This window comes from Desmodus rotundus, chromosome 1 (assembly GCF_022682495.2).
Source record: "Desmodus rotundus isolate HL8 chromosome 1, HLdesRot8A.1, whole genome shotgun sequence".
Classification (NCBI taxonomy): Eukaryota; Metazoa; Chordata; class Mammalia; order Chiroptera; family Phyllostomidae; genus Desmodus; species Desmodus rotundus.
Window position 1 is genome coordinate 95,628,019 of NC_071387.1, and position 20,658 is coordinate 95,648,676.

Below are 20,658 nucleotides of genomic sequence, written 5' to 3' on the forward strand. Positions count from 1 at the left end.
AGACCCTCTTCCCATTAGCACTTAGCCCTGCCAACCTCTCAATGATTTCAGACAGCTGGTCTAGTCGTTGCTGAGGAAACAGTACAGCCCGGCGGGCAGCCTCAGTATAAGTCCAAAAGGTGGGGTGGCTGGGGCGAGGAGAACGAGGACCGATTGGGCTGGCAACAGGTTGGGGTAGGGTACAGAAATCCAGGACTTCAGTCCCATACACGGGTGTCAGGGCCCCATGAGCCTCACTAAGTTGGAAAATCCGTTCCAGACGTTCAGACCGCTGTCGTTTCCGCTTTTCCTCTAGAGACTCCTGAGGATGAGGAAAACAAAAAACAAAACACAAAAAAACACACAGAAAAAGTAATCAGTGGCCTCATAGAAAACCTGACAGTTCCACAATTAATCTAATCTATGGAAACCATAAGACCTAAAAATACACTATGCATTTAGTTTTCCAAGTCATCAAATTATTCCTTTCACAAGTGTTAAATGATGTAACTTCTCTGCAAGAGAAAACTTGGTATTTCCTTGTATACTACCAAAGCAGAATGCTTGAATATTCAAATTTAAGATCCACATTCCAACAATCTTATAGCACAGATGATTTGTGGGTATTTCCCTATATAACCCTCAACTCCAGAACATTCAATTTAATTTATCTTCTTGCAATAAATCCAAAACATGTATTAAAAGCCTTCCTGATATCTCTGACTAGGGTACCAAGAGGCTAAGCAGATTCACAGCAAGTTTCTGCCAAGGGCCAGGATGGAAGGCAGCGGAATGGAAATAGTAACCAGACATCAAGGTATCATCATCCAGAGAGAGAAAAGGGGAGTGCCCTGGCAGACAGTACATCTGTATGACTTTGACCCAATCCTTTCCCAACTCTGAGCTTCCAGTTTCACAGGCTATAAAACCACTTTTTCTTTTCTTTTCTTTTCTTTTCTTTCTTTAAAGCAATATTGCCCTTCAGTTTTATTTTGTATGCAGGGAAAGGGGATACTTTGATTATTATCTTTTACCCACTGAACTGTAAGCCCCATATAACATAGACTATATTTGATCTTGTTCACTAAATGTACCCAGTATCTAGCTCAGTATCTGGCACAAAGTAGGCTCTTGATAAATGTCTGTTAATAGAATGGATCCCAGAAAATGGTCCTAAAAAAAGCAGTGTCCCAAATCTCCCTTCTTGATGGCTACCTTTAAGCTTGACCTCTTGACTCCTTGTAATCTAAGTGAGAAAGGAAAGCATCCTAGTACAAGGAAAAATCAGTAATATAGGCAAGCTCTCAAAAAGTAGTAGCTGGGTCAGTGGATTGAGTGCCAGCCTGCAAACCAAAGGGTCGCTGGTTCGATTCCCAGTCAGGGCACATGCCTGGGTTGCAGGCTAGGTCCCAGTGGGGGAGCATGTGAGAGGCAACCACACATTGATGTTTCTCCCCCTCTTTCTCCCTCTCTTCCCCTTTCTCTAAAAATAAATTAAAAAAAAAAAATAGTAGCAAAGAAGAAAATATTTGCAGATCATCTAACTGAAAAGGGATTCATATCTAGAATATATAGAGGACTCTTACAAATCAGTAATACAAATGGATCCAAAGAGATATTTCTTCAAAGATACACAATGGCCAACAACCACTTAAAAGATAAAAGATGCCCAACAAAGATGCTCAACATCATTAGCCATCATGAAAATGTAAATCAAAGCCATACTTCAAACACACTAGGATGTAATCAAAAATACAAACAACAGCAACTGTTGGCAAAGATGTGGAGATCCTAGAACCACTCTTACAGGCTGCTGGTAAGAAATGTAAAATGGTACAGCTACACTGGGAAACAGTTTGGCAGTTCTTCAAACAGTTAATCATAGTTACCATATGGCCCAGCAATTCCATTCCTAGGTATACATCCAATATAACTGAAAACATGAAAAGACACAAAATTTTATGTTCATAGCTGCATTATTCGTAACAGCCAACAAACAGAAATAATTCAAATCTCCCCATCAACTGATGAGGGTAGAAAATGTGGCATATCCATAAAATGGAGTATTTAACAAAAAAAAAAGAAATGAGCCCTGGCTGGTGTGGCTCAGTGGATCGAGTGCCGGCCTGAACACCAAAGGGTCACCGATTCGATTCCCATTCTAGGGCACATGCCTGGGTTGCGGGCCAGGTCCCCAGTAGTAGGCACATGAGGGCTATCCACGCATTAATGTTTCTCTCCCTTTCTCCTTCCCTTCTCTTCTATAAATAAATATAGATAGATAGATGGATAGATGGATGGATAGATAGAAAGAAATGAAGTACTGATGTGTTATAACATAAATGAGCCTCAAAAACCATTATGCCAAGTGAAAAAAGCCAGTCACAAAAGACCATACATTATACGACTCCATAGGCAGAAACCCATAAAGACAGAAAATAGATTAGTAGTTGCCTAACACTAGGAGGGATGGATGGGTTAGGGGAAGGTGGCTAAGGGTATGACATTTCTCTTTAGGGCAATGAAAATGTTCTAAAGTACGGCTGTGTTAATGGTGGCACAACTCTGAATATAGTAAAAGCCACTGAATAGTATACTTTAAATGGGTTAATTGTATGGTATGTGATTTACATCTCAAATTGTTTAAGGAAAAAAACAGTGTCAATAACCTGCTATCTGCCCTGGCTGGTGTGGCTTAGTGGATTGAGTGCTGGCCTGCAAACCAAAGGGTCACCAGTTTGATTCCCAGTCAGGGCACATGCCTGGGTTGCAGGCTGGGTCCCCAGCAGGGGGCATATGAGAGGCAACCACACAATGATGTTTCTCTCCCTCTCTTTCCCCCTCCCTTCCCTTCTCTCTAAAAATAAACAAAATCTTAAAAAAAACAAAAAAAAAAAACCCACCCCTGCTATCTACTTGCAAAGCAACCAATATTTACCACACACCATGGGTTGCCACACTTGGGCTAGGATCTAGGCTCTCTTCTACTTCCAATAAGCCAAACCAACCTAGCAGTATTAGGAAGACAAAAGGTGGAGTCGATGTCACTGATGGAGGGTAGGAGACTGAGGGTGAGGCAAAGAATAAGAAACAGCTCAGTAACAGAGAAAAAGACAAGAGGGCCTGCAGGGACTTACTAGATCTTTCTTCTAATTTGTTCCTAGGTCATTTACTTGAATCTGAGTTATAAACTTAACTGAACATATATAGAACAATTTATATGATAAAAAACCAATAAGCTACCAGAAAGCTAATGAATGGACAGGGAACAGAGTTTCTTGGAGGTAAAAAAAAAACCCACAAAAGTAGGAAATGGCCATCAAAATCAGATAATGATCTTTACAGAACTGCATTCCGTGATGTCATCCTTCCCTTAGAAGTTCAAATACTTAATAGTTTCAGGAACTGAGAAAAAAGTCTTCCTGTCTCTAAGGACTACCTCTTGTGGGGAAGAAGAGAAAGCAATGGAATCAGCACATCTTTGTTCTCACAAGTTGTGTAACATGTATGACATCATTTAATGCACTAGTTTCTTCATCTGTAAAATGGGGCAATTAGATGCAAACACTAACTCAAAAGACTAAGCAAAAAGAAAGAGACCAATAATAAGGTAGCCTTCAACACGTCAGTGAGTAATACTTTTAAAAGCACATTAGGTCCTCAATCACCCCTATGAGAAAAGTAGAACATGGATTATTATTCACACTTTACAGAGAAGAGCACAGGCTCAAGTTAAAGGAGCTTGTTCAATGGCACTAAAGGACTAGCCCACAAAACTAGGCTTTAAAATTTATCAAGATAAAAGTAACATCATTCTGTTCCAAAGAAACGATCCAAAGAAACTCAATTTCCCATTCCCTCTCCTTTGGGGCAGTAAAACTTACCAGATAGAAAGGGGAACGTGGTGGTGGTGGGGGCTGACGTCGAGGCCGGGGACCACTGAACGAGGTAGCAGTGGAGGGAGGGCTAGGGGGACCAGAGCGCAATGTCAGTGTCTCAGGCTCTTCCTTGGAAACAGGCAGCCGGGATACCATGGTGACTGGCAAGGGAGTGGCACCAGAGGCGGAAACCACAAGGGAGGATGCCTGGGAAGCTGGGGCCTGTGTTGAGGCTGGGGCCAGTGCCAAAGTCTGAGCTGTGGCTGGGCCCAAGGCGGGCACTGGAACTGGGGCAGGGCTCAAGGTCAATGTCTGCACTGAAGCTGGGGCCAGGAGTGAAGCAGATGATGATACTGGAGCCAAAGTCAGAGTGTGAGCTGGGGTCAGGCCCACCGAAGAAGCAGGAGCCAGAGAAGGTGCTGGAGCCAGGGACAACGTCTGAGTTGGACCCAGTGGTGGTCCTGGTGTCAAAGACAGTGTCTGGGCTGGAGCTGGTACTAGGGATGATGCTGGAGTCAATGACAATGTCTGAGCTGAAAAGGGCCTCTGGGGTGTCCCTGTTCCCAAAGAGAGTGTCTGAGATGAAGATGAGCCGCCAAGAGTAGATGCTAAAGCTGGGGCTAAGGCCAGTGCCTGTGTAGAAGCCGGGCTTGGGAGAGGTGACGGAATCGGGGCTGATACCATAGTTTGAGTTGATGATGGAGCCAACACAGAAGTTGGGACTGGCACCAGTGAAGAAGCTGAGGCTAAAGGAGTTCCTGGAGTCGACGATGAAGCCAGAACTGGAACTGGAGTCTGTGATGGAGCCAGGACTGGAAGAGGAGTCAGAGGAGCTGGAGGTGCCAGGATTGCTGTCTGTGTAGCCAAAGAGGTGGCTAGAGCCTGAGATGCAGAAGGTGCTGGAGCCAGAAGGGAAGCCTGAGCTGGAGCTGCATTTGGTGCTGCCGGAAAAGAATTAGCCAGGGCAGAAGCTGGCACCAGAACAGGTGAACATGCTGGGGCCATGGCTGAGTTCAACCCTGGAACATGTGAAGGGGCTGGAGCCAACAACAGAGGGTGACCAGGAGCCTGAGATGGAGACAGGGATGAAGTTGTGGCCAGACCTACAGTCAAGGCTGACGCTGATGGCGAAGCCCCAGCTGGTGCCAAAGGAGGTCCAGGGGCCACTGAGACAACAGGTGCAAGTGCTGGAGTCACACTGGTCAACACAGCTGGGCCTGAAGCCGAAATGGGTAAGGGGGCTGAGATGGGAATGGTGAGTGAAGCTGAGGCTGGGGCAGAAAGCGTGGTAGAGGCAGAGATGGGGAGTGAAGATGACATTGGAACAGAGACTGTAGGGGACATAGGACTAGCATGGGGAGAGGAATTGGGAACTGGCATTGGAGAAGAGGCTGGCCCAGGGAGTGAGGATGGCACAGGAAGGGAAGAAGAGATGGTCAAGGGAGCAGGTCCTGGTGCTGAAGCTGTGGAGACAGAGGATGAGTTAGCCCCAGAATAATGCTTGCTCCTTCTATTACCCCCTCCCACCACCCCTTCCCTTAACCCCAGCTTCATTTATTTCCCAGAAAACATTCACTCCCACGCCGTAAGGTCAAAGATTCAAGGAATCTGACATCTTAACATATCATTTCCCTACGAAGTTCCAATAAATGTATCTCGGAATTAGGCAAGGACTCGAGATCCCAATTCTGGGGACCACTACAGTCAGTATGCTGGATAGTGAAGGGATCTGTTGTGACTTAAGAAACCCATTCTATCTCCATTCCTGTCAAAAATTTTCTGGCCTCAGACATCTGGACTCACCACTGACTTCAGGCGAAGAACTGTGGACCAGCTTGAGAAGGGGCCTCACCAGACTGGATGTGGGTACAGAGGCCCGGGCATTACTCAGAGTAGGTGTGGGTAGCCGGCCAGGGGTTACTGTGGGGCGTGGAGTCAACACAGCTGGAAGCCCAGAGCTCGGAGGCCGGGGTGCTGGGGCCAACGGAGGAACAGGAGTCAGTCCATCCCGTGGGGCCTGTCTCACTACAATCTTCACCACGCCTGTATTATTCACCATGGTTGGTGGCACTGCAAGAGGAAGCTACATTGAGAAAGTAGAAAAGAAACAAGAAACCCAAAGGATGGAAGAAGTCCAAGGGCAGAAGAGGGAAGCAGACCAATAGTGGAGATACTGGCAAGGAAAAACAATACTGAGGGAAGGTCGGACAGACAGTAGGCCAGGGCATGCCTGGAAGGACCAAGGCCTGCAAGAGCTAAGTAGGAAGGCCAGGAGCCTCACCCTGGTTAGCAGCAAGCGGAAGGCTGAGGCCAGTGGGGGCAGGGGTGGTGCTGGGGGTCGAAGAAGGCAGCACAGAAACAGGGGTGGGGCCAGGGGTCGGGGCCACGGCCTGGATGAGGGCCACATGGGCAGGCTGGCTGATGAGGTGGTGCTGCCCCCCTGCTGACACCAGGTGCACCACATTCCCTGGGGTAAAGGAAGAGAGAGAGAGAAAGAGAAGCAGCTATCAGCCGGAGGGAGGCAGAGAAGCAGGGCAAGAGGAGAGAGAACAGAGGAGATAACTTCATCTCTATCAAAAACTTCCTCCTCCGATTCCCCTTGGCTCCACCCACCAAACACTAGAGAAAGAAACACAGGCTGACATTTTAAGAGAGCCATGAAAAAAAAGAGGACAAGGAAGAAGAAAAAGGCAGGACAGGGGGTGGGTTTTACCTACTTTGCAGCGGGCGGGGCTGCCCCACGGCAAGCTGGCGCACCTGGGCACCAGTCAAAGTCAGCTTGTTGCCCTGGATTTGGAAGGTGAGAGGTTTGCTTCCCCCTGCACTAGCCACTGGACGTTGTGCCAGTGAGGCCAACTGGCTGATGCTGACCACTTCACCTGCTATGAATAAAGAAGGCTTAATGTATACAGGGCTCACTCTGCTCAATGCTACTCTGCAGACTCTCATGAGGCACAGGTCTCAGTTCCTCCAACCCTTCCCCTCAATTTACCATGTTCCAACAAGCTCAGCCTTCAACTAGTCTGAACTTTTCACATTCCCCTCCTTCCAATCCCACTTATTTGCTTAACAATCTCCTTTATATCATGTAATGGCCTTCCATCATACGGAGCTAATCACTACCCCCTTCTCTATGTTGTCCTTTTACTACAAATGATTTTCTACCAGTAGGCATAAGTGTCATCTCCTCAACTAGATTGTGAACTCCTTGAGGGCTCTTACTTGCTTATGAGTTATCAATATCTGACGAAATGCCTAATATATGTTAGCTGTATATTACCTATTTATATCTATCATATACCTATGGTAATACCTGTATATGATACTCTCTTATGTTCCTAAGCTTTTCTTCTCCAGCTTCAGGGCATATAAGCCTTCCTCCCTCACCCTCAGAGCCCTGGGAACTTACATGGCAGGCGAGCTTGCATATCAGGAGACAGGATGAGGCGCTGTGGTGCTGGAGTAGGAGCTGGTACTGCAGTGGTGGGAACAGTGGCTGTTGTGGTAGAAGTGGTGGCAGCAGCAGAAGAGAAGGTGTAGCCCGGTGGTACTGTCAGGGGCTTCAACAGGCTGGATGAGCCTGGGGGTGGGGCAGGACTCAGGCGAACAGGGGCAGGTGGGGCCGGCTTCAGGGATAGGGTTGGTGTGGGAGGCCGTGAGGTCCCACTCAGGACCCCCAAAGGGGAAGGCAACACTGTAAACACAAAGAAAACATCTGTCAGATATACCCTGATCAGAGCCTTAGCCAGCTCCCAGCAGCCTCCATACCTACTACTCCTTTCCAGCCCAACAAACACCACACTCGTCTCTAACCCAAGTTTTCAAACACTCTAATTTCATTTACTTTTCCTCCAATCTGACCAATCTATAAGTACTCTCCAACCCAACATTCTGGCTTTCTTGCAACTTACCCTGGGGGAGAGGCCCACTATTTGGCTGCAGTGGGGGCAACAAAACAGGGCCAGGAGGCCGGGATGCTGGAACAAGTGGGGGTCCAGTAGGCGAGGCTGACACCATCAGTGGTGCTGGCAGCACTGGGGGGATTGGGCCGGGGGTAGGCTGAGCTGAGAGCTCAGGGCCTGAGGGGGATCGGACTGGTACAGGACCCAGGAGGGTCCGTGGGCTGTTTACTACCACCACTGTCCGGCCTTCTTGCTTGGGCACTGGCTGCAGCATCCTATGAGGAAAAAACAAGGGGGTAAATAGGTAAGGAGGGAGAATAAGGACTAAGAAAAAAAGAACAAAGACAACACCCAAAAGAGAAAGGGAAAAAAAATCTGAGATAACCAAAAAGCACTACACAGGGAAAGGGGGGAGAAATCAATGATAAACACGAGAGCTTCTAGTTATTTTCTCCCCTAATCCCTCCTCCACAGTATTCTGCATCCATCGCAAATAAACATTGTAGCCCTAGCCTCCAACTCTTTCTATTCCATCCCAATCCCCCTCAGCCACCTGTAGCCACTTTTTCTAGGAATCCATTCCCTTATTCTTCAGCCTTGGTACCTGTTGACCTTCATCTTGACTGGCTTGGGCCGGGGTGGGGGGTCAGGAGCAGTAGCCACCTCTAGCAGTACCCGACGAGACAGGCGGTGCCGGGGTAGAAATGTGTCAGCCTCATATCTAGAGACTCGACCCTCCAGGCCAATAAGATCGAAACGACCCATGTCTATCCGCTGGCACAAGAAGGAACACAAAAGCATGGTGTCAAAGGGACCAATGGGGCAAAAATTTCTTGGGTATGACACCAAGAGCACAGATAACCAAAAAATACTGACAAATTGAACTCTATCAAAGGACACTATCAACAGAGTAAAAAGGCAACCCTTAAGAGTGGGACGAATATTTGCAAATCATTTTATCTCATAAGTGGTTATATCTAGAACATAAAAATTCCTACAACTCAGTAACAAAAACACAAACAACCCAATTTAAAAATCAGCGAAGGCCTTTAACAGATACTTCTCCAAAGAGAATATACAGTAAGCACATGAAAAGATGCTCAGCATCATTATAATTAGGGAAATACAAATGAAAATCACAAGATACCACCTCATACCCATTCAGATATTACTAAAAAACTAAACCAACACACACACACACACACACACACACACACACACACACACGGTTGGCAGTCACTATGGGATATGGGAAACAGTATGGCAGTTCCTCAAAAAATTAAAAATAGAATTACTACTTACTATATAATCCACCAATTCCATTTCTGGGTATACAGTCAAGCACCACATAATGACATTTCAGTCAATGAAGGGCTGCATATACAATGGTGGTCCTTTAAGATTACACTGGAGCTGAAAAATTCCTACCGCCCCGTAACATCTACCCATCCTAATATTGCAGTGCAACTCATTTCATGTTTGTGGTAATGCTGGTGTAAACAAACCTAATGTGCTACCAGTCATGTAGAGGTATATAGCACATATAATTACATATGGTACATATTTAATAATGATAAATAAGTATATTACAAGTTTATGTATCTAACTTATTACATTATTTTAGAGTATACTTTTTCTACTCATTAAAAAAAAAGTTTGCTATAAAACAGTATGCTGGGTTAGGCCAGCAGCAGCCTCATACGTGTCTTATTGTATCATTCTCTTGTGCTCCACTTTGTCTTGTGTTCTTTTGTAAATTTACCGTGCACAGTAATGTCCTACACCTTCACATTCACTCACCACTCACAGCTTCCAGTCCTACAAGCTCCATTCATGGTAAGTGCCCTATACAGACGGTACCATTTTTTAACCTTTATACTGTATTTTTACTGTACATTTTCTATGTTTAGATACACAAATACTATTATGCTACTATTGTCTACAGTATTCAGTCTAGTATGCTCTTAGGTTTATAACCCAGAAGCACTATGTTACACCATACAACCTAGCTGTGTAGTAGGTTACACCATTAAAGTCTATGTTAGTGCACTCTATGATGTTCGCCACAATGATGAAATCACCTACAGACACATTTTTCTTAACATATCCCCAACATTAAGCAAAGCATGACTGTATATCCAAAAGAGAACTGAAAGTCAGGAACTACTGGGTTAACTAAAAAGTTCGTTTTGTCTTTTTCTGTACAATGGCTCTAGTAGTGCTTGTCTTTAACTTCATTCAAAACCATTTTGTTCGATTTATTGTGACAGCTGTCATACCAGAGTGCATTAAAAAAATATTTATCAAAATTGGTGAATTTTTGTGTGACCATTTTAGTATTGAAAATGGAAGAAAATATGCAACATTTTCAGCGTATCGTGCTTTATTATTTCAAGAAAGGTAAAAACGCAACTGAAATGCAACATAAGATTTGTGCAGTGTATGGAGAAGGTGCTGTGCCTCATTAAACGTTGTCAGAAGTGTTTTGCTAAGTTTCTTGGTACTACTGAAATTTTGGCCAAATAATTCTTTGCTGTAGGGCTGTCTTACTCATTGTAAGAAGTTTAGCAGCACCCCTGGCCTCTACCCACTAGAAGCCAATAGCGGGAAAGAGCCAACATACTCAAAATATCCAAGTGAATAAAGTTATTGGTGAAAATGAAAAATGTCTTTTATTTTACAGAAAAAAAAAAATGGACTTTTTGGCCAACCCAATGTATCTCATTCATATGTGAGATGTAAAATTGAAATTAAGAAATGAGCAAAGACGACAACCAAACAAAAACTGAGACACAGACAACAGTGTGGTAGTTAAAGGAGGGAAAGCAGGGGTGCATAGAAAAGGGTAAAGGGAGTCAAATATATGATGGCAGGACAAGACCTCACTTTGGGTGGAGAACACAAAATGCAATATATAAATGATATATTATAGAATTATACACTTAAAACCTATATATTTTATTAACCAATGTCACCCCAATATATTTATTAAAGGTTTTTTTAAAAGAGAGAACTGAAAGCAGGGACTTGAACAGTTATCTGTATACCTATGTTCATAAAAGCATTATTCCAAATAGCCAAAAGGTAGAAGCAACCCAGTGTCTACTGACAGACGAATGGATGAACAAAATGTAGTGTGTATGTGTTGTTACATGTATATACAAATACATGAATAAAACCCAACCTTAAAAAAGGAAATCCTGACAAATTCTACAACATGGATGAAACTTGGAAGACATTCTGCTAAATGAAATAAGGCACTCACAAAGGGACAAATACTGTATGATTCCACTTATAGGAAGTACCTAGAGTACTCAAAATTTCTTTTAAAATATATATATTTTTTTATTTTAATGAGAGGGGAAGGGAAGGAGAAACAGAGGGACAGTAACATCAATGTGTGAGAGATACATCAGTCGACTCTCACATGGCCCCAACAGGGGATCCAGGCCCATAACCCAGGCAACATGCCCCGACCGGGAATCGAACTGGCAGCACTCTATCCACTGAGCGCCACACCAGCCAGGTCTAGAGTATTCAAATTTACAGACAAAAAGTAGAATGGTGGCTGCCAAGAGTGGGGAGCAGGGGGAGAATGGGGAGTTAATATTTAATGGGTACAGAGTTTAGGTTGGAAAGATAAGAAAAGTTCTGAAGATGGATGGTGGTAATGGTTGTACAACAATGTGAATGTAATTAATGCCACTGAATCATGTGCTTGAAATGGTTAAATAGTAAAATTTGTTATATATTTTTCCACAATAAAAACAAAAATGGAGATGGGGTAGGAAATAGCCCAAAAGAGTGAAGGAGTAGAAAAATAAAATAGTTAAGTATTATTAACATGCCAGGCTCTTTCAACAAGATTAACACAATTTTCACAAACTTACTGCAGAATAGGCCATATAATCCTTGTGTTGAAGGGCAAGCAAATAGGGTTAGAGGTTAATAATTAGCTTGCCCCAAGTGACACAGCTAAAAAACGATGAAACTAGGGGAATAATGCTGAGATGACAGGAGAAGGAAGGACGCAAAAGATCAGACTTTAGTCTAAAGAAGTGAAGGTTTGGGGTAGGGCCAATAACCTTGAGGGCAAACTACTTACCTGGAGGGGATGGATATCAGTGGCCCTCAGGACCAGAGAGGCAGTGCTGAAACAAATGCCTGGGGTAATGAAGGGGGAAGTAACAGGTCGAGGGTCAAACAGGTTTGGATGGTTGCAGACTTTTCGCAGCTGCATCAAAATGTTGATGACGCTCATGAAATGGCCAGTGGCTAGTGTCTCCTTCGTTCTGGGAGAAAAGAAAAATAAATGGGGTATCCTGACTGGCACCTCTGACCTCTACTTCAATCTAGAGTCCCAGGGCCCACCCTCAGTCCTCCCTTACGTGGTCTGTGCCATGAAGTCATCGTAGAGACAGCGCTGGCGCTTGGAGAGCCGGCAGCGGATAACATGCTCATACTTTTTAGGCATCTGCTTCTCAACATCCACCTTAACTCGGCGCAGCAAAAAAGGCCTCAAAACCTAAATGCAAATAATCAAGAGGCTGACAAGAGAACAATGAACACTGAGCCCTCTAGTCTAGCTCACCTAGCTGGAGGTTGGCTTGATAACCAGCTGGGTGCTGCCTTAGCCCATCAGTAAATACTCATGGAATATGCCAGGAACTGATCACACAAATATGAGTCAGATGTAGGCCCTCCCCTCCTCACAAAGGAATTGTGCTTTCTGCTAAAGGAGACCTCCATAAAAATTATACTACAACTTAAGAAGTGATAAAGAGAGCACTGGGTACAAGACGATGAAAGTAAGTCCAGGAGAGAAGCTGAGAACAAAAAGTGGCGCAGTGACAGCAGCACAGAAAACAAAAGGCAAATCTGAGCTCTCAGAAGGTAAAATATGATAGGACACAGTCATCAAGGTAACATGAAAGAAGTGAAGAGAGATAAAAAGGTATAGTTAAGGAAGTCTTCTCAGTTTCTAGTTCGATTTACCAAAATGATGGTGTGATTTACCAAATGGAATAAAAATAATAGGGTACAAAGCTTGAGATGTTTGGGTTAGAATATAGTGAGTTCAAGAACAACTTTAAAGATATCAAGTCAAACTTAAATACAGGTCACACGATCTACAGATTTGAGGGAACAGAAACACAAATTAAGAGTCTTTAAGGCCTTATGAATGAGTATGCCTATGAGATACATAAATTGGGAGGCAAAAAAATAAAGATCAGAATAATAAGAAATATTACTTAAAAGCTGGACAAAGAAAGAGGAGCCAGAATAGACAAGAAAGGGAGGAAAGTAAAGGGGTGGAGGGAGAGAAAAAGAGGGGTGGGAGGAGAAACACAAAACACAAAGTTGAGGAAAGCCAGGTAAAGAGAAATCCAAGCAGGAACTGATGAACAATAGCATTCTACTCAAAAGAAAACAAGTAAAACGATGACAAAGACAAGGTCACTCAGTTTGGCAATGGGTCAGTCACTGGAACACTGTAGCTTGACATCTGGGTGAATTCAATCTCTCTCTGCCTAAATTCCCTTTCCCTGAGGGTTTCTGCCCTTAGGTCCTCACCTTTCCCAATACCAGTGACAAACTGCTACAGGTCCTACCTTGTGGAGGCGTTTGACTAGACCTTCATTGTACTCTTGGCTGCCCTCAATCATGCCAGTTAGGGGGTTAGAGAACCATTCTTTGAACTCGCGATGAGACTGGAAGACATGGGGCATCAGAAAGTGCATCAAAGACCACAGCTCCATGAGACTGTTCTGCAAGGGAGTTCCTGTCAGGAGCAGGCGTCTCTGGCTGCAAAGAGACAGAGGAAATTAAGAGGGAGGATGGTCAGCCAGCTCTCAACTTTCTGAGCATCCCACCCTTCAGACCAAGTCAACCCTTCCATGAAACCCCATCTCCATTTCCACCTGTTGAAGTTGAGCAGTGACTGCCAACGCTGTGACTTGAAGTTCTTGATGTTCTGAGCCTCATCCAGAATGAGATAGCGCCAGTTCTTGCGACGAAAGGCCTGGTGGTCCTGCAGCACCAGCTTGTAAGATGTGATACATACATGGAAGGCATTGGGCTTGGTCCAGCCCTGAGGTATCAGAAGAAAGCAGCAAATGGTGGGGAGGAAAAAAAAAAGGGGTAAGGTCCTTACGGGACAGAAATCGGGTTAGGAGAAAACAAAGTCCCAGGAGCAGAATGAAGCAACAGAAAGGGGAGAGAAAGAAACTCATCTGAGGAAAGAGCCTAAAAGAAAATGAGGTGCTGGGGCAGGGGAAGGGAGGTGTTCACATGGAGCTGCAAACCTGCCGCTTGAGCTTCCTCTCTTTCTGGGCTCCATAGTAAGTGAGGATTTTAAAGCTGGGGCACCAACGCTTCAGCTCCATCTCCCAGTTCAACATCACACTGGTGGGGACAATGATCAAATGGGGACCCCAGTTACCTGTTTAGCAAAAGAACGAAAGACGTATAACATGATAACTATAGTCAGTACCGTACTACATATTTGAAAGTTGCTTAGATCTTAAAAAGTTCTCATTGTAAAAAAAATTTTTTTATAACATGTATGGTGACAGATGTTAACTAGACTTACTGTGGAGATCATTTGTCAATGAATACAAATACCAAATTATGTTGTACACCTGAAACTAACATAATGTATCAATACTCCTCAAAATAAGACACAGAAAGATTTTAAAGGGCAGGGGCAGGGGAAGAACAAGAGATGGGCCCTGACTGGTGTGGTTCAGTGTGTTGGACACTGTCCTGCAAACCAAAAGGTCGCCAGTTCAATTCCCTGTCAGGGCACATGCCTGCATTGTAGACCAGGTCTCAGTTGGGGATGTGAGAGAGGTAACCAATTGATGTCTCTCTTTCCCTCTCCCCGAAAATAAATAAAATCTTTCAAAAAAGATAAATAAAAATAAATCTTGCCCTGGCTGGTGTAGCTCAGAGGGTTGAGCACAGGCTGCAAACCAAAGGGTTGCTGGTTCAATTCAGTCAGGGCACATGCCTGGGTTGCAAGCCAGGTCCCCACTGGGAGGCCACGTGAGAAGCAACGTGAGATAGAAAAGCACATATCAATGCTTTTCTCCCTATCTTTCTCCCTTCCTTCTCCTCTCTCTAAATATAAGTAAAATCTTTAAGAAAAAAAACTTTTAAATGAGAAATGGTAAAGAGATACACAAGGAAACTTCAGGGTTCTTCATCCTTACACCTAACTCTGACCACTCTGTCCTAATGGCCCTTCCTAAGAATCCTAGCACTTATGCTGGCCTCTCTATGAGAGACAGGGGACAACCCCAAAAAACCTGGAATTATCTTCTGGAGGATGGGCCCCTTATAGTCCAGGCTCCCCCCAACCCTGCTAGGTGAGTGTTCTAGGAACCCATCTGTATCAGTGTACCAGCTAGCATCGTTGTGAGAAGCTGTGTTTGGCTTCAGTGACTTTTTCTGGGAAGACTTTCAACATGTTTGCCCGTTTCATGAGGGGTGACTTACCAGTGCACCTGCCTACACCATGCTGAGTGTTCAGCAGTTTTGGCATGACCCCCATGCCCCACCCTCTCTATTTACCCAATCTTGCTCCAAGTGATTTCTTTTTGTTTCCCTGGGTGAAAAAAGTCCTCAAAGGGAAACGTTTTGCCAATGTGAAAGAGGTGAAACAAAAAAACAGCAGAAGCACTAAAAGGCATCAAAAAATCAACAAGTTCAAAAACTGTTTTGAGCAGTGGAAAAAATGTCTCCATAGGTGTACTGCATCAAATGGAGAGTAATTTGAAAGTGAATGAAGTTTAAACATGTAGGAATACACAATTTTTTTATAAATAAATTCCAGGTATGGGCGGGGGGAGAGTCCCCCGCCTTGTACAGCTACTGACCAAAGTCAATGAGGCTACTAATACCATCCTACAGCTGCAGTCACCATTAAACCAGCTCCCCGGGGAGTTGGCCAAGGAGATCAAGCAGAAGGGGCCTGCCTAGTTACCTTTCTCACAAGCCAAGTGTGCAAGCAGGGAGATGGTCTGGATCGTCTTGCCTAGCCCCATCTCATCAGCAAGAATGCCATTAAGCTTCTTCTCATACATAGTAACCAGCCAGTCCAACCCAATGTGTTGGTACTCCCGGAGCTGGCCCCGCAGAAGCAAGGGGATAGGCGTCTTCACCTGGCAGGAAGAGAAATGTTATGGTGAAACCAAGGCATTCATCACTCAGCAACAGGAAAGTCAATATGGGGAAGCAGAAGCTGAGGTATAGGAATACCTGTGTAGTGGCCAAGGTGTAACCCTTGGGCTGGAGACTTTCAGCTGCTGCAGCAATGTCAGTAATTTCTTTCTTAGGGCCGAGAGTGGTGGCTGGCCCTGGGGTGGGAGGTCCACTGCCCCCATCTGCCTCACTCTGCTCTTCATCCCGGGCAAGCAAGTACTCTACCCCAAAGTCATCCTCCTCTTCTTCCTCATCTGCTTGGCTGTGTGATTGGGACTCCTCAGACTCCTCAGACTCAGATTCCTCTGATTCTGAACTGCCACTCGTTTCTTCCTCCTCTGAATGTTCATCTTCCTCATCCTCGCTCTGCTCCTCAGCAGAGTCTAAAGCACAAGACCAAGGCTTAGTGCTCACCATACGACTTTTTCAGTGCCGGCCCTCCCCAGTTCCTGCCTTATGACCACACATTTACCTGACTGACTGCTACTATTCTCTTGAGGAGCCTCTTCACCTTCCATGACCACCTCTGGTTCACAATCAGAACTGTTAGTGTCAACTTCATCTTCATCTTCCTGTTCACTACTCCCAGAACCTGGGACAGAGGCATCAGAGGCATAGGCTCCTGCATACTGCTGTAGTAGCTCCTCCATAGACAGCTCACCTGGAAAAGAAATAAAGGGTAAGTTTTGGGTGCTTCAGGGAAAATGAGGAGATATCTGAGAGGTGCCAGTTCATTTTACCTAGGTCTCTGTAGGCAATGCTAGGCCCAGGTCCAAGGGAAGACCAAAAAAAAAAAAAAGTTTACTTTCATCACCAGCTACCAAAGCCAAGCCTTACAACATGGGCTAGAACCACGGATGGTGTTGCCCTCCACTAGGAAGGACAATATCAATTTGATGAATCTCCCTTTAAGGTACAGATAAAACATAACCAATATCCTCTTACAATGGCTCTTCCCTCCATGAGCTCTCGAATCACTCTGTTCAAAATTCCATAACATTCTAATTGTAACTATTCATTTATAAATCTGTCTTTAACATTAGAACTAGAGTTCCTCCAGAGGGAGTAAATGTGTCGTACTCATCTCTTTATTTCTGCAACTCCACAGAGGAGACACAAGAGTATGAGCATTACAATGTCTAGTGAATGTCACCTTCTCGAGCTAACTCGCTCAGTTCCATGGCATGATCCACCTCCCCTTCCAACTGCTCCTCAGCTGCTATGGTATCCTCTTCATCCTCCGCTAGGAAAGAGAATAAAGCAAAATCAATGGGGACAGAGGTACAAGTGGAAGAGGTAAGAAAGCCTGAAACATTAGATCCGAACTATTCAAAGGTTATGGGGCAACAGGATAAAGAAAATAGGCCTGACCTTCATCCTCGTTGGCAGTGAACTCTTCGTCATCCTCATCTGGATGCCAAGGCTGTTTGTTTCGCTGTGTAACAGAGGAAGGTGGGGGTTTTACCTGTATGTCAAAAAGGATGAAAAGGGAGAGAGCCTATGGTTAGAGCAACAGGAGAAAGACACAATGCTGAATATGATGCCACAAAGTAAGCCTCTCTGTGCCACTGGCAGAGTCCCCATGCAAGGATGCAATCAAGGGTTTTCTTTCAGCACAAGCTACCAAATCTTGGCCCAACTGCCTGGGGGAGGACCTGTGAAAGTGCTAGAAAAGAAATACAGGTCGTCAACACCATTCCCATGCACTCAGACATATGGAGTCACAAAGACCTTGGCCTAAAAGAGACTTCGAGTTTACCATCTCAGCTTCAAATCTACAAACCAATAATGGAGTAATGGGACCATTTCACAGAAGTAGCAAAGGCCAAAATATGTGTTTTTCAAATTCAAATTTCAAATTTTTAAATTCACACAGCAATTTAAAGAGTAGAGTACAACCCTGACTGGTGTGGCCCAGTGAGTTGGGCGTCGTCCTGCAAACTAAAAGGTCACCAGTTCAATTTTTAATCAGGGCACACACCTAGGTTGCAGGCCAGCTCCCCAGTTGGGGCTGTAGGAGAATTAACTAATCGATGTTTTCCTCCCACATCTATGTTTTTATCTCCCTCTCTTTCTCTGCCCCTTCCCCTCTGGCCAAAAATAAATGAATAAATTTTTTTTAAAAAAGCAGAGTACATACACTTTTCCACTACAGCATTAGAGACTGCCCATCCCAGACTGCAACTTGCCCCAAATGCAGATTCTTCCCTATCCATCCCCAAATGAGAACCCCAGAATTACCTTTAACCAGGGAGGACTCCTGAAAACAACCACCAACCTTACAGACCAGAATTCCATCCTGGAACCTCTCCCCCTGTCCCTGAGCCCTCCCTCTACCCATTCTGCCCATACCTTCAGTGCTTGAGAGGGCTCTTCCTCACCACCATCTTCAGGCCCATCTCGGGTGTCACTATCATGAGATGATGGGGTTCTTGAAGGACTGGAAGGCCCTCCTAGCAGCTGAGGAGGAAGGGAACGGAGCAGCTCTTCCAGTGGCAGTTCTCCCTCGCGTCTAAGCAGCTCAATCTCACGCCTCTGGGTCTCTGCATCATTGCCTTCCTGCTGTTCTTCAACCTCAATCGTCTCCTCATCATCTTCTTCCTCCTCCTCTTGGGGCTGGAAGTCCCCATCTATAGCAGGAGAACAAGGTCACAAAGTCCACGGGCCCCTGCAAGCCACAGGGTGGGTTTTCAGCTCTTGAAAGGGTACATGAGGAAGAGTAGCAGAGCCAAAGAGGACACACACCTTCATCATCCAGCTGGGAAACTGGGGGTGGAGGACTAGAGGCAGCTGAGGAAGAGCCAAGACAAGGGGAGGAGCCAGCTTTGCTGGAGGCTAGAGGCTGGTTGAGGCTCTGAGACAGAAGGTCTGAGTACTTTTCAGTTTGCCCCACAATGAAGTCCAAGTGCAGGTCCAGAGCTTTTTTGCGCTTTTCCTCCAGCCGGGACTGTTGCTTGAATTGCACCACCTGCCGCAAGCATGATATGGATGGTTCACCAAGATAATCTTTTATTCATGTACTCTTTTACTCAACACTTAGGGCAGCCTTCTCTATTCTCAGCCCTGGACTGGCTTTTTAGAAGGAGGAACTTCTAAACCCTAAATAACCTTAAGAGTGCTTCTAAGGAAAACACAAAAGGGAGAAAAGGGAGAGAGGAGTCAGCTTAGCTTCAAGCAACAGAGAAACATTTGCAAATGTATCTGGAACTGATCTTAAAGCCTAAAAAGCTCTTCCCTAAGTAGAAATGAGGATAAAGCCATTCCCAGCATTAGAAAGCCAGGTATTAATGGCCAGGGACATGCAAAAGGAACAGTTCGAAGTGAAGAGAAGAAGAAAAGGAACTGGCAGGGCACAAAAGACTGAAAATACAGAGAGAAGCCAGGCAGTTCTTGAGAAACAATAGCAAGTTAATATACATGAACAACTTAATTAATGAGAACTCTGTGATGGTACAAATAGGTATTAGAAAAAGCATGCTGAATACCCTGTAAAGGACAGATGGCCTAGAGGAGCCAGTAAGCCCTACTAACAATCCCCCCTCAAATTGATCAGGGAATCTGATAGACATTTCTTCAAAGAGGACACACAGAGGGCCACTAATCATCAGGGCAGTGTAAATTAAAACCACAATGAGATATTACCTCACGTCTGTCAGAATGGCTATGATCAATAAATCAACAAATGTTGGTGACAAAGTGGAGAAAAGGGAACACTTATGCACGTTGGGATTGCAAACTGGTGTAGCCACTATGGAAAACAGTATGACGGTTCCTTAAAAAATTAAAAATAAAACTACCATATGACCCAGTAATCCCACTTCTGGGAATTTATCCAAAGAAACCCGGAACATTAATTCCTAAGAATATATGCACCCCTATGTTCACTGCAGTGTTATTTACAATACCCAAGATACAAAGCAACCCAGGTGTCCCTCAATAGACAAAGGGATAAAAAAGATGTGGCACGTATACACAATGAAATACTACTAAGGCATAAAAAAGAACAAAATCTTGCCATTTGTGACAACACAGACACAGAAAGAATTATGCTAAGTGCAGTAGCCAGACAGAAAAAGACAAATACCCTGTGATCTAACTTGTATGTGGAATATAAAAAAATAAAATAAGTAAACAAACAAAACAGAAGCAGCCTTGGCTGATGGGGCTCAGTGGATGGAGTGAACCAAAGGTTTCTGGTTCAATTCCCATTCAGGGCACATGCCTGGGTTGTGGGCCAGGTCCCCAGTTGGGGGAGCAGGAGAAGGAACCACACATTGATGTTTTTCTCCCTCTCTCCCTCCCTTCTCCACTCTCTAAAAATAAATAAATAAAATCTTATAGGGGAAAAAGAAAAACCAGAAGCAGACTTATAGATACGGGGAACTGATACGTGACAAAATGGAGGGCTTTAGTGGGGCTGGGTGATAAAGATGAAAGGATTAAGAAGCACAAATTGCAATTTCAAAATAGTCGTGGGTATATAAAGTACAACATGGAGAATATAGTCGGTAACGTTTTAATAACTATGTATGATGTCAAGGTGGTACTGAACTTATCAAGAGATCACTTTATAAGTTACATGGATGCCTGACCGGATGCTTTCAGGTATACTATGTTGTATACCTGAAATCAATATAATATTGAATGTCAACTGTAATTAAAAAATGAAAATTTAAAACTATCCCCAAAGACAG

At 44.5% G+C, this 20,658-nt stretch overlaps 1 protein-coding gene across 7 annotated transcripts in view; it reads right to left on the minus strand.

The window, feature by feature from the left end:
* SRCAP (Snf2 related CREBBP activator protein) overlaps nt 1–20,658 on the minus strand; it is a 35,572-nt gene that overhangs the window by 8,229 nt on the left and 6,685 nt on the right. For 6 of the 7 annotated variants that reach the window (XM_045195329.2, XM_045195330.3, XM_045195328.3 and 3 more), the window contains exons 7-26: nt 18,710–18,932; nt 18,317–18,594; nt 17,336–17,429; nt 17,118–17,207; nt 16,437–16,625; nt 16,022–16,347; nt 15,747–15,924; nt 14,065–14,201; nt 13,681–13,850; nt 13,372–13,564; nt 12,148–12,284; nt 11,865–12,051; nt 8,364–8,533; nt 7,769–8,034; nt 7,267–7,551; nt 6,575–6,739; nt 6,139–6,324; nt 5,661–5,927; nt 3,864–5,320; nt 36–301 (exon numbers count right to left, since the gene is read on the minus strand). In XM_045195329.2, the coding sequence (XP_045051264.1) occupies nt 36–301; nt 3,864–5,320; nt 5,661–5,927; nt 6,139–6,324; nt 6,575–6,739; nt 7,267–7,551; nt 7,769–8,034; nt 8,364–8,533; nt 11,865–12,051; nt 12,148–12,284; nt 13,372–13,564; nt 13,681–13,850; nt 14,065–14,201; nt 15,747–15,924; nt 16,022–16,347; nt 16,437–16,625; nt 17,118–17,207; nt 17,336–17,429; nt 18,317–18,594; nt 18,710–18,932 (5,264 nt within the window). The remainder of the gene's footprint in view (nt 1–35; nt 302–3,863; nt 5,321–5,660; nt 5,928–6,138; nt 6,325–6,574; nt 6,740–7,266; nt 7,552–7,768; nt 8,035–8,363; nt 8,534–11,864; nt 12,052–12,147; nt 12,285–13,371; nt 13,565–13,680; nt 13,851–14,064; nt 14,202–15,746; nt 15,925–16,021; nt 16,348–16,436; nt 16,626–17,117; nt 17,208–17,335; nt 17,430–18,316; nt 18,595–18,709; nt 18,933–20,658) is intronic. The other variant, XM_045195331.3, reaches the window with a different exon arrangement.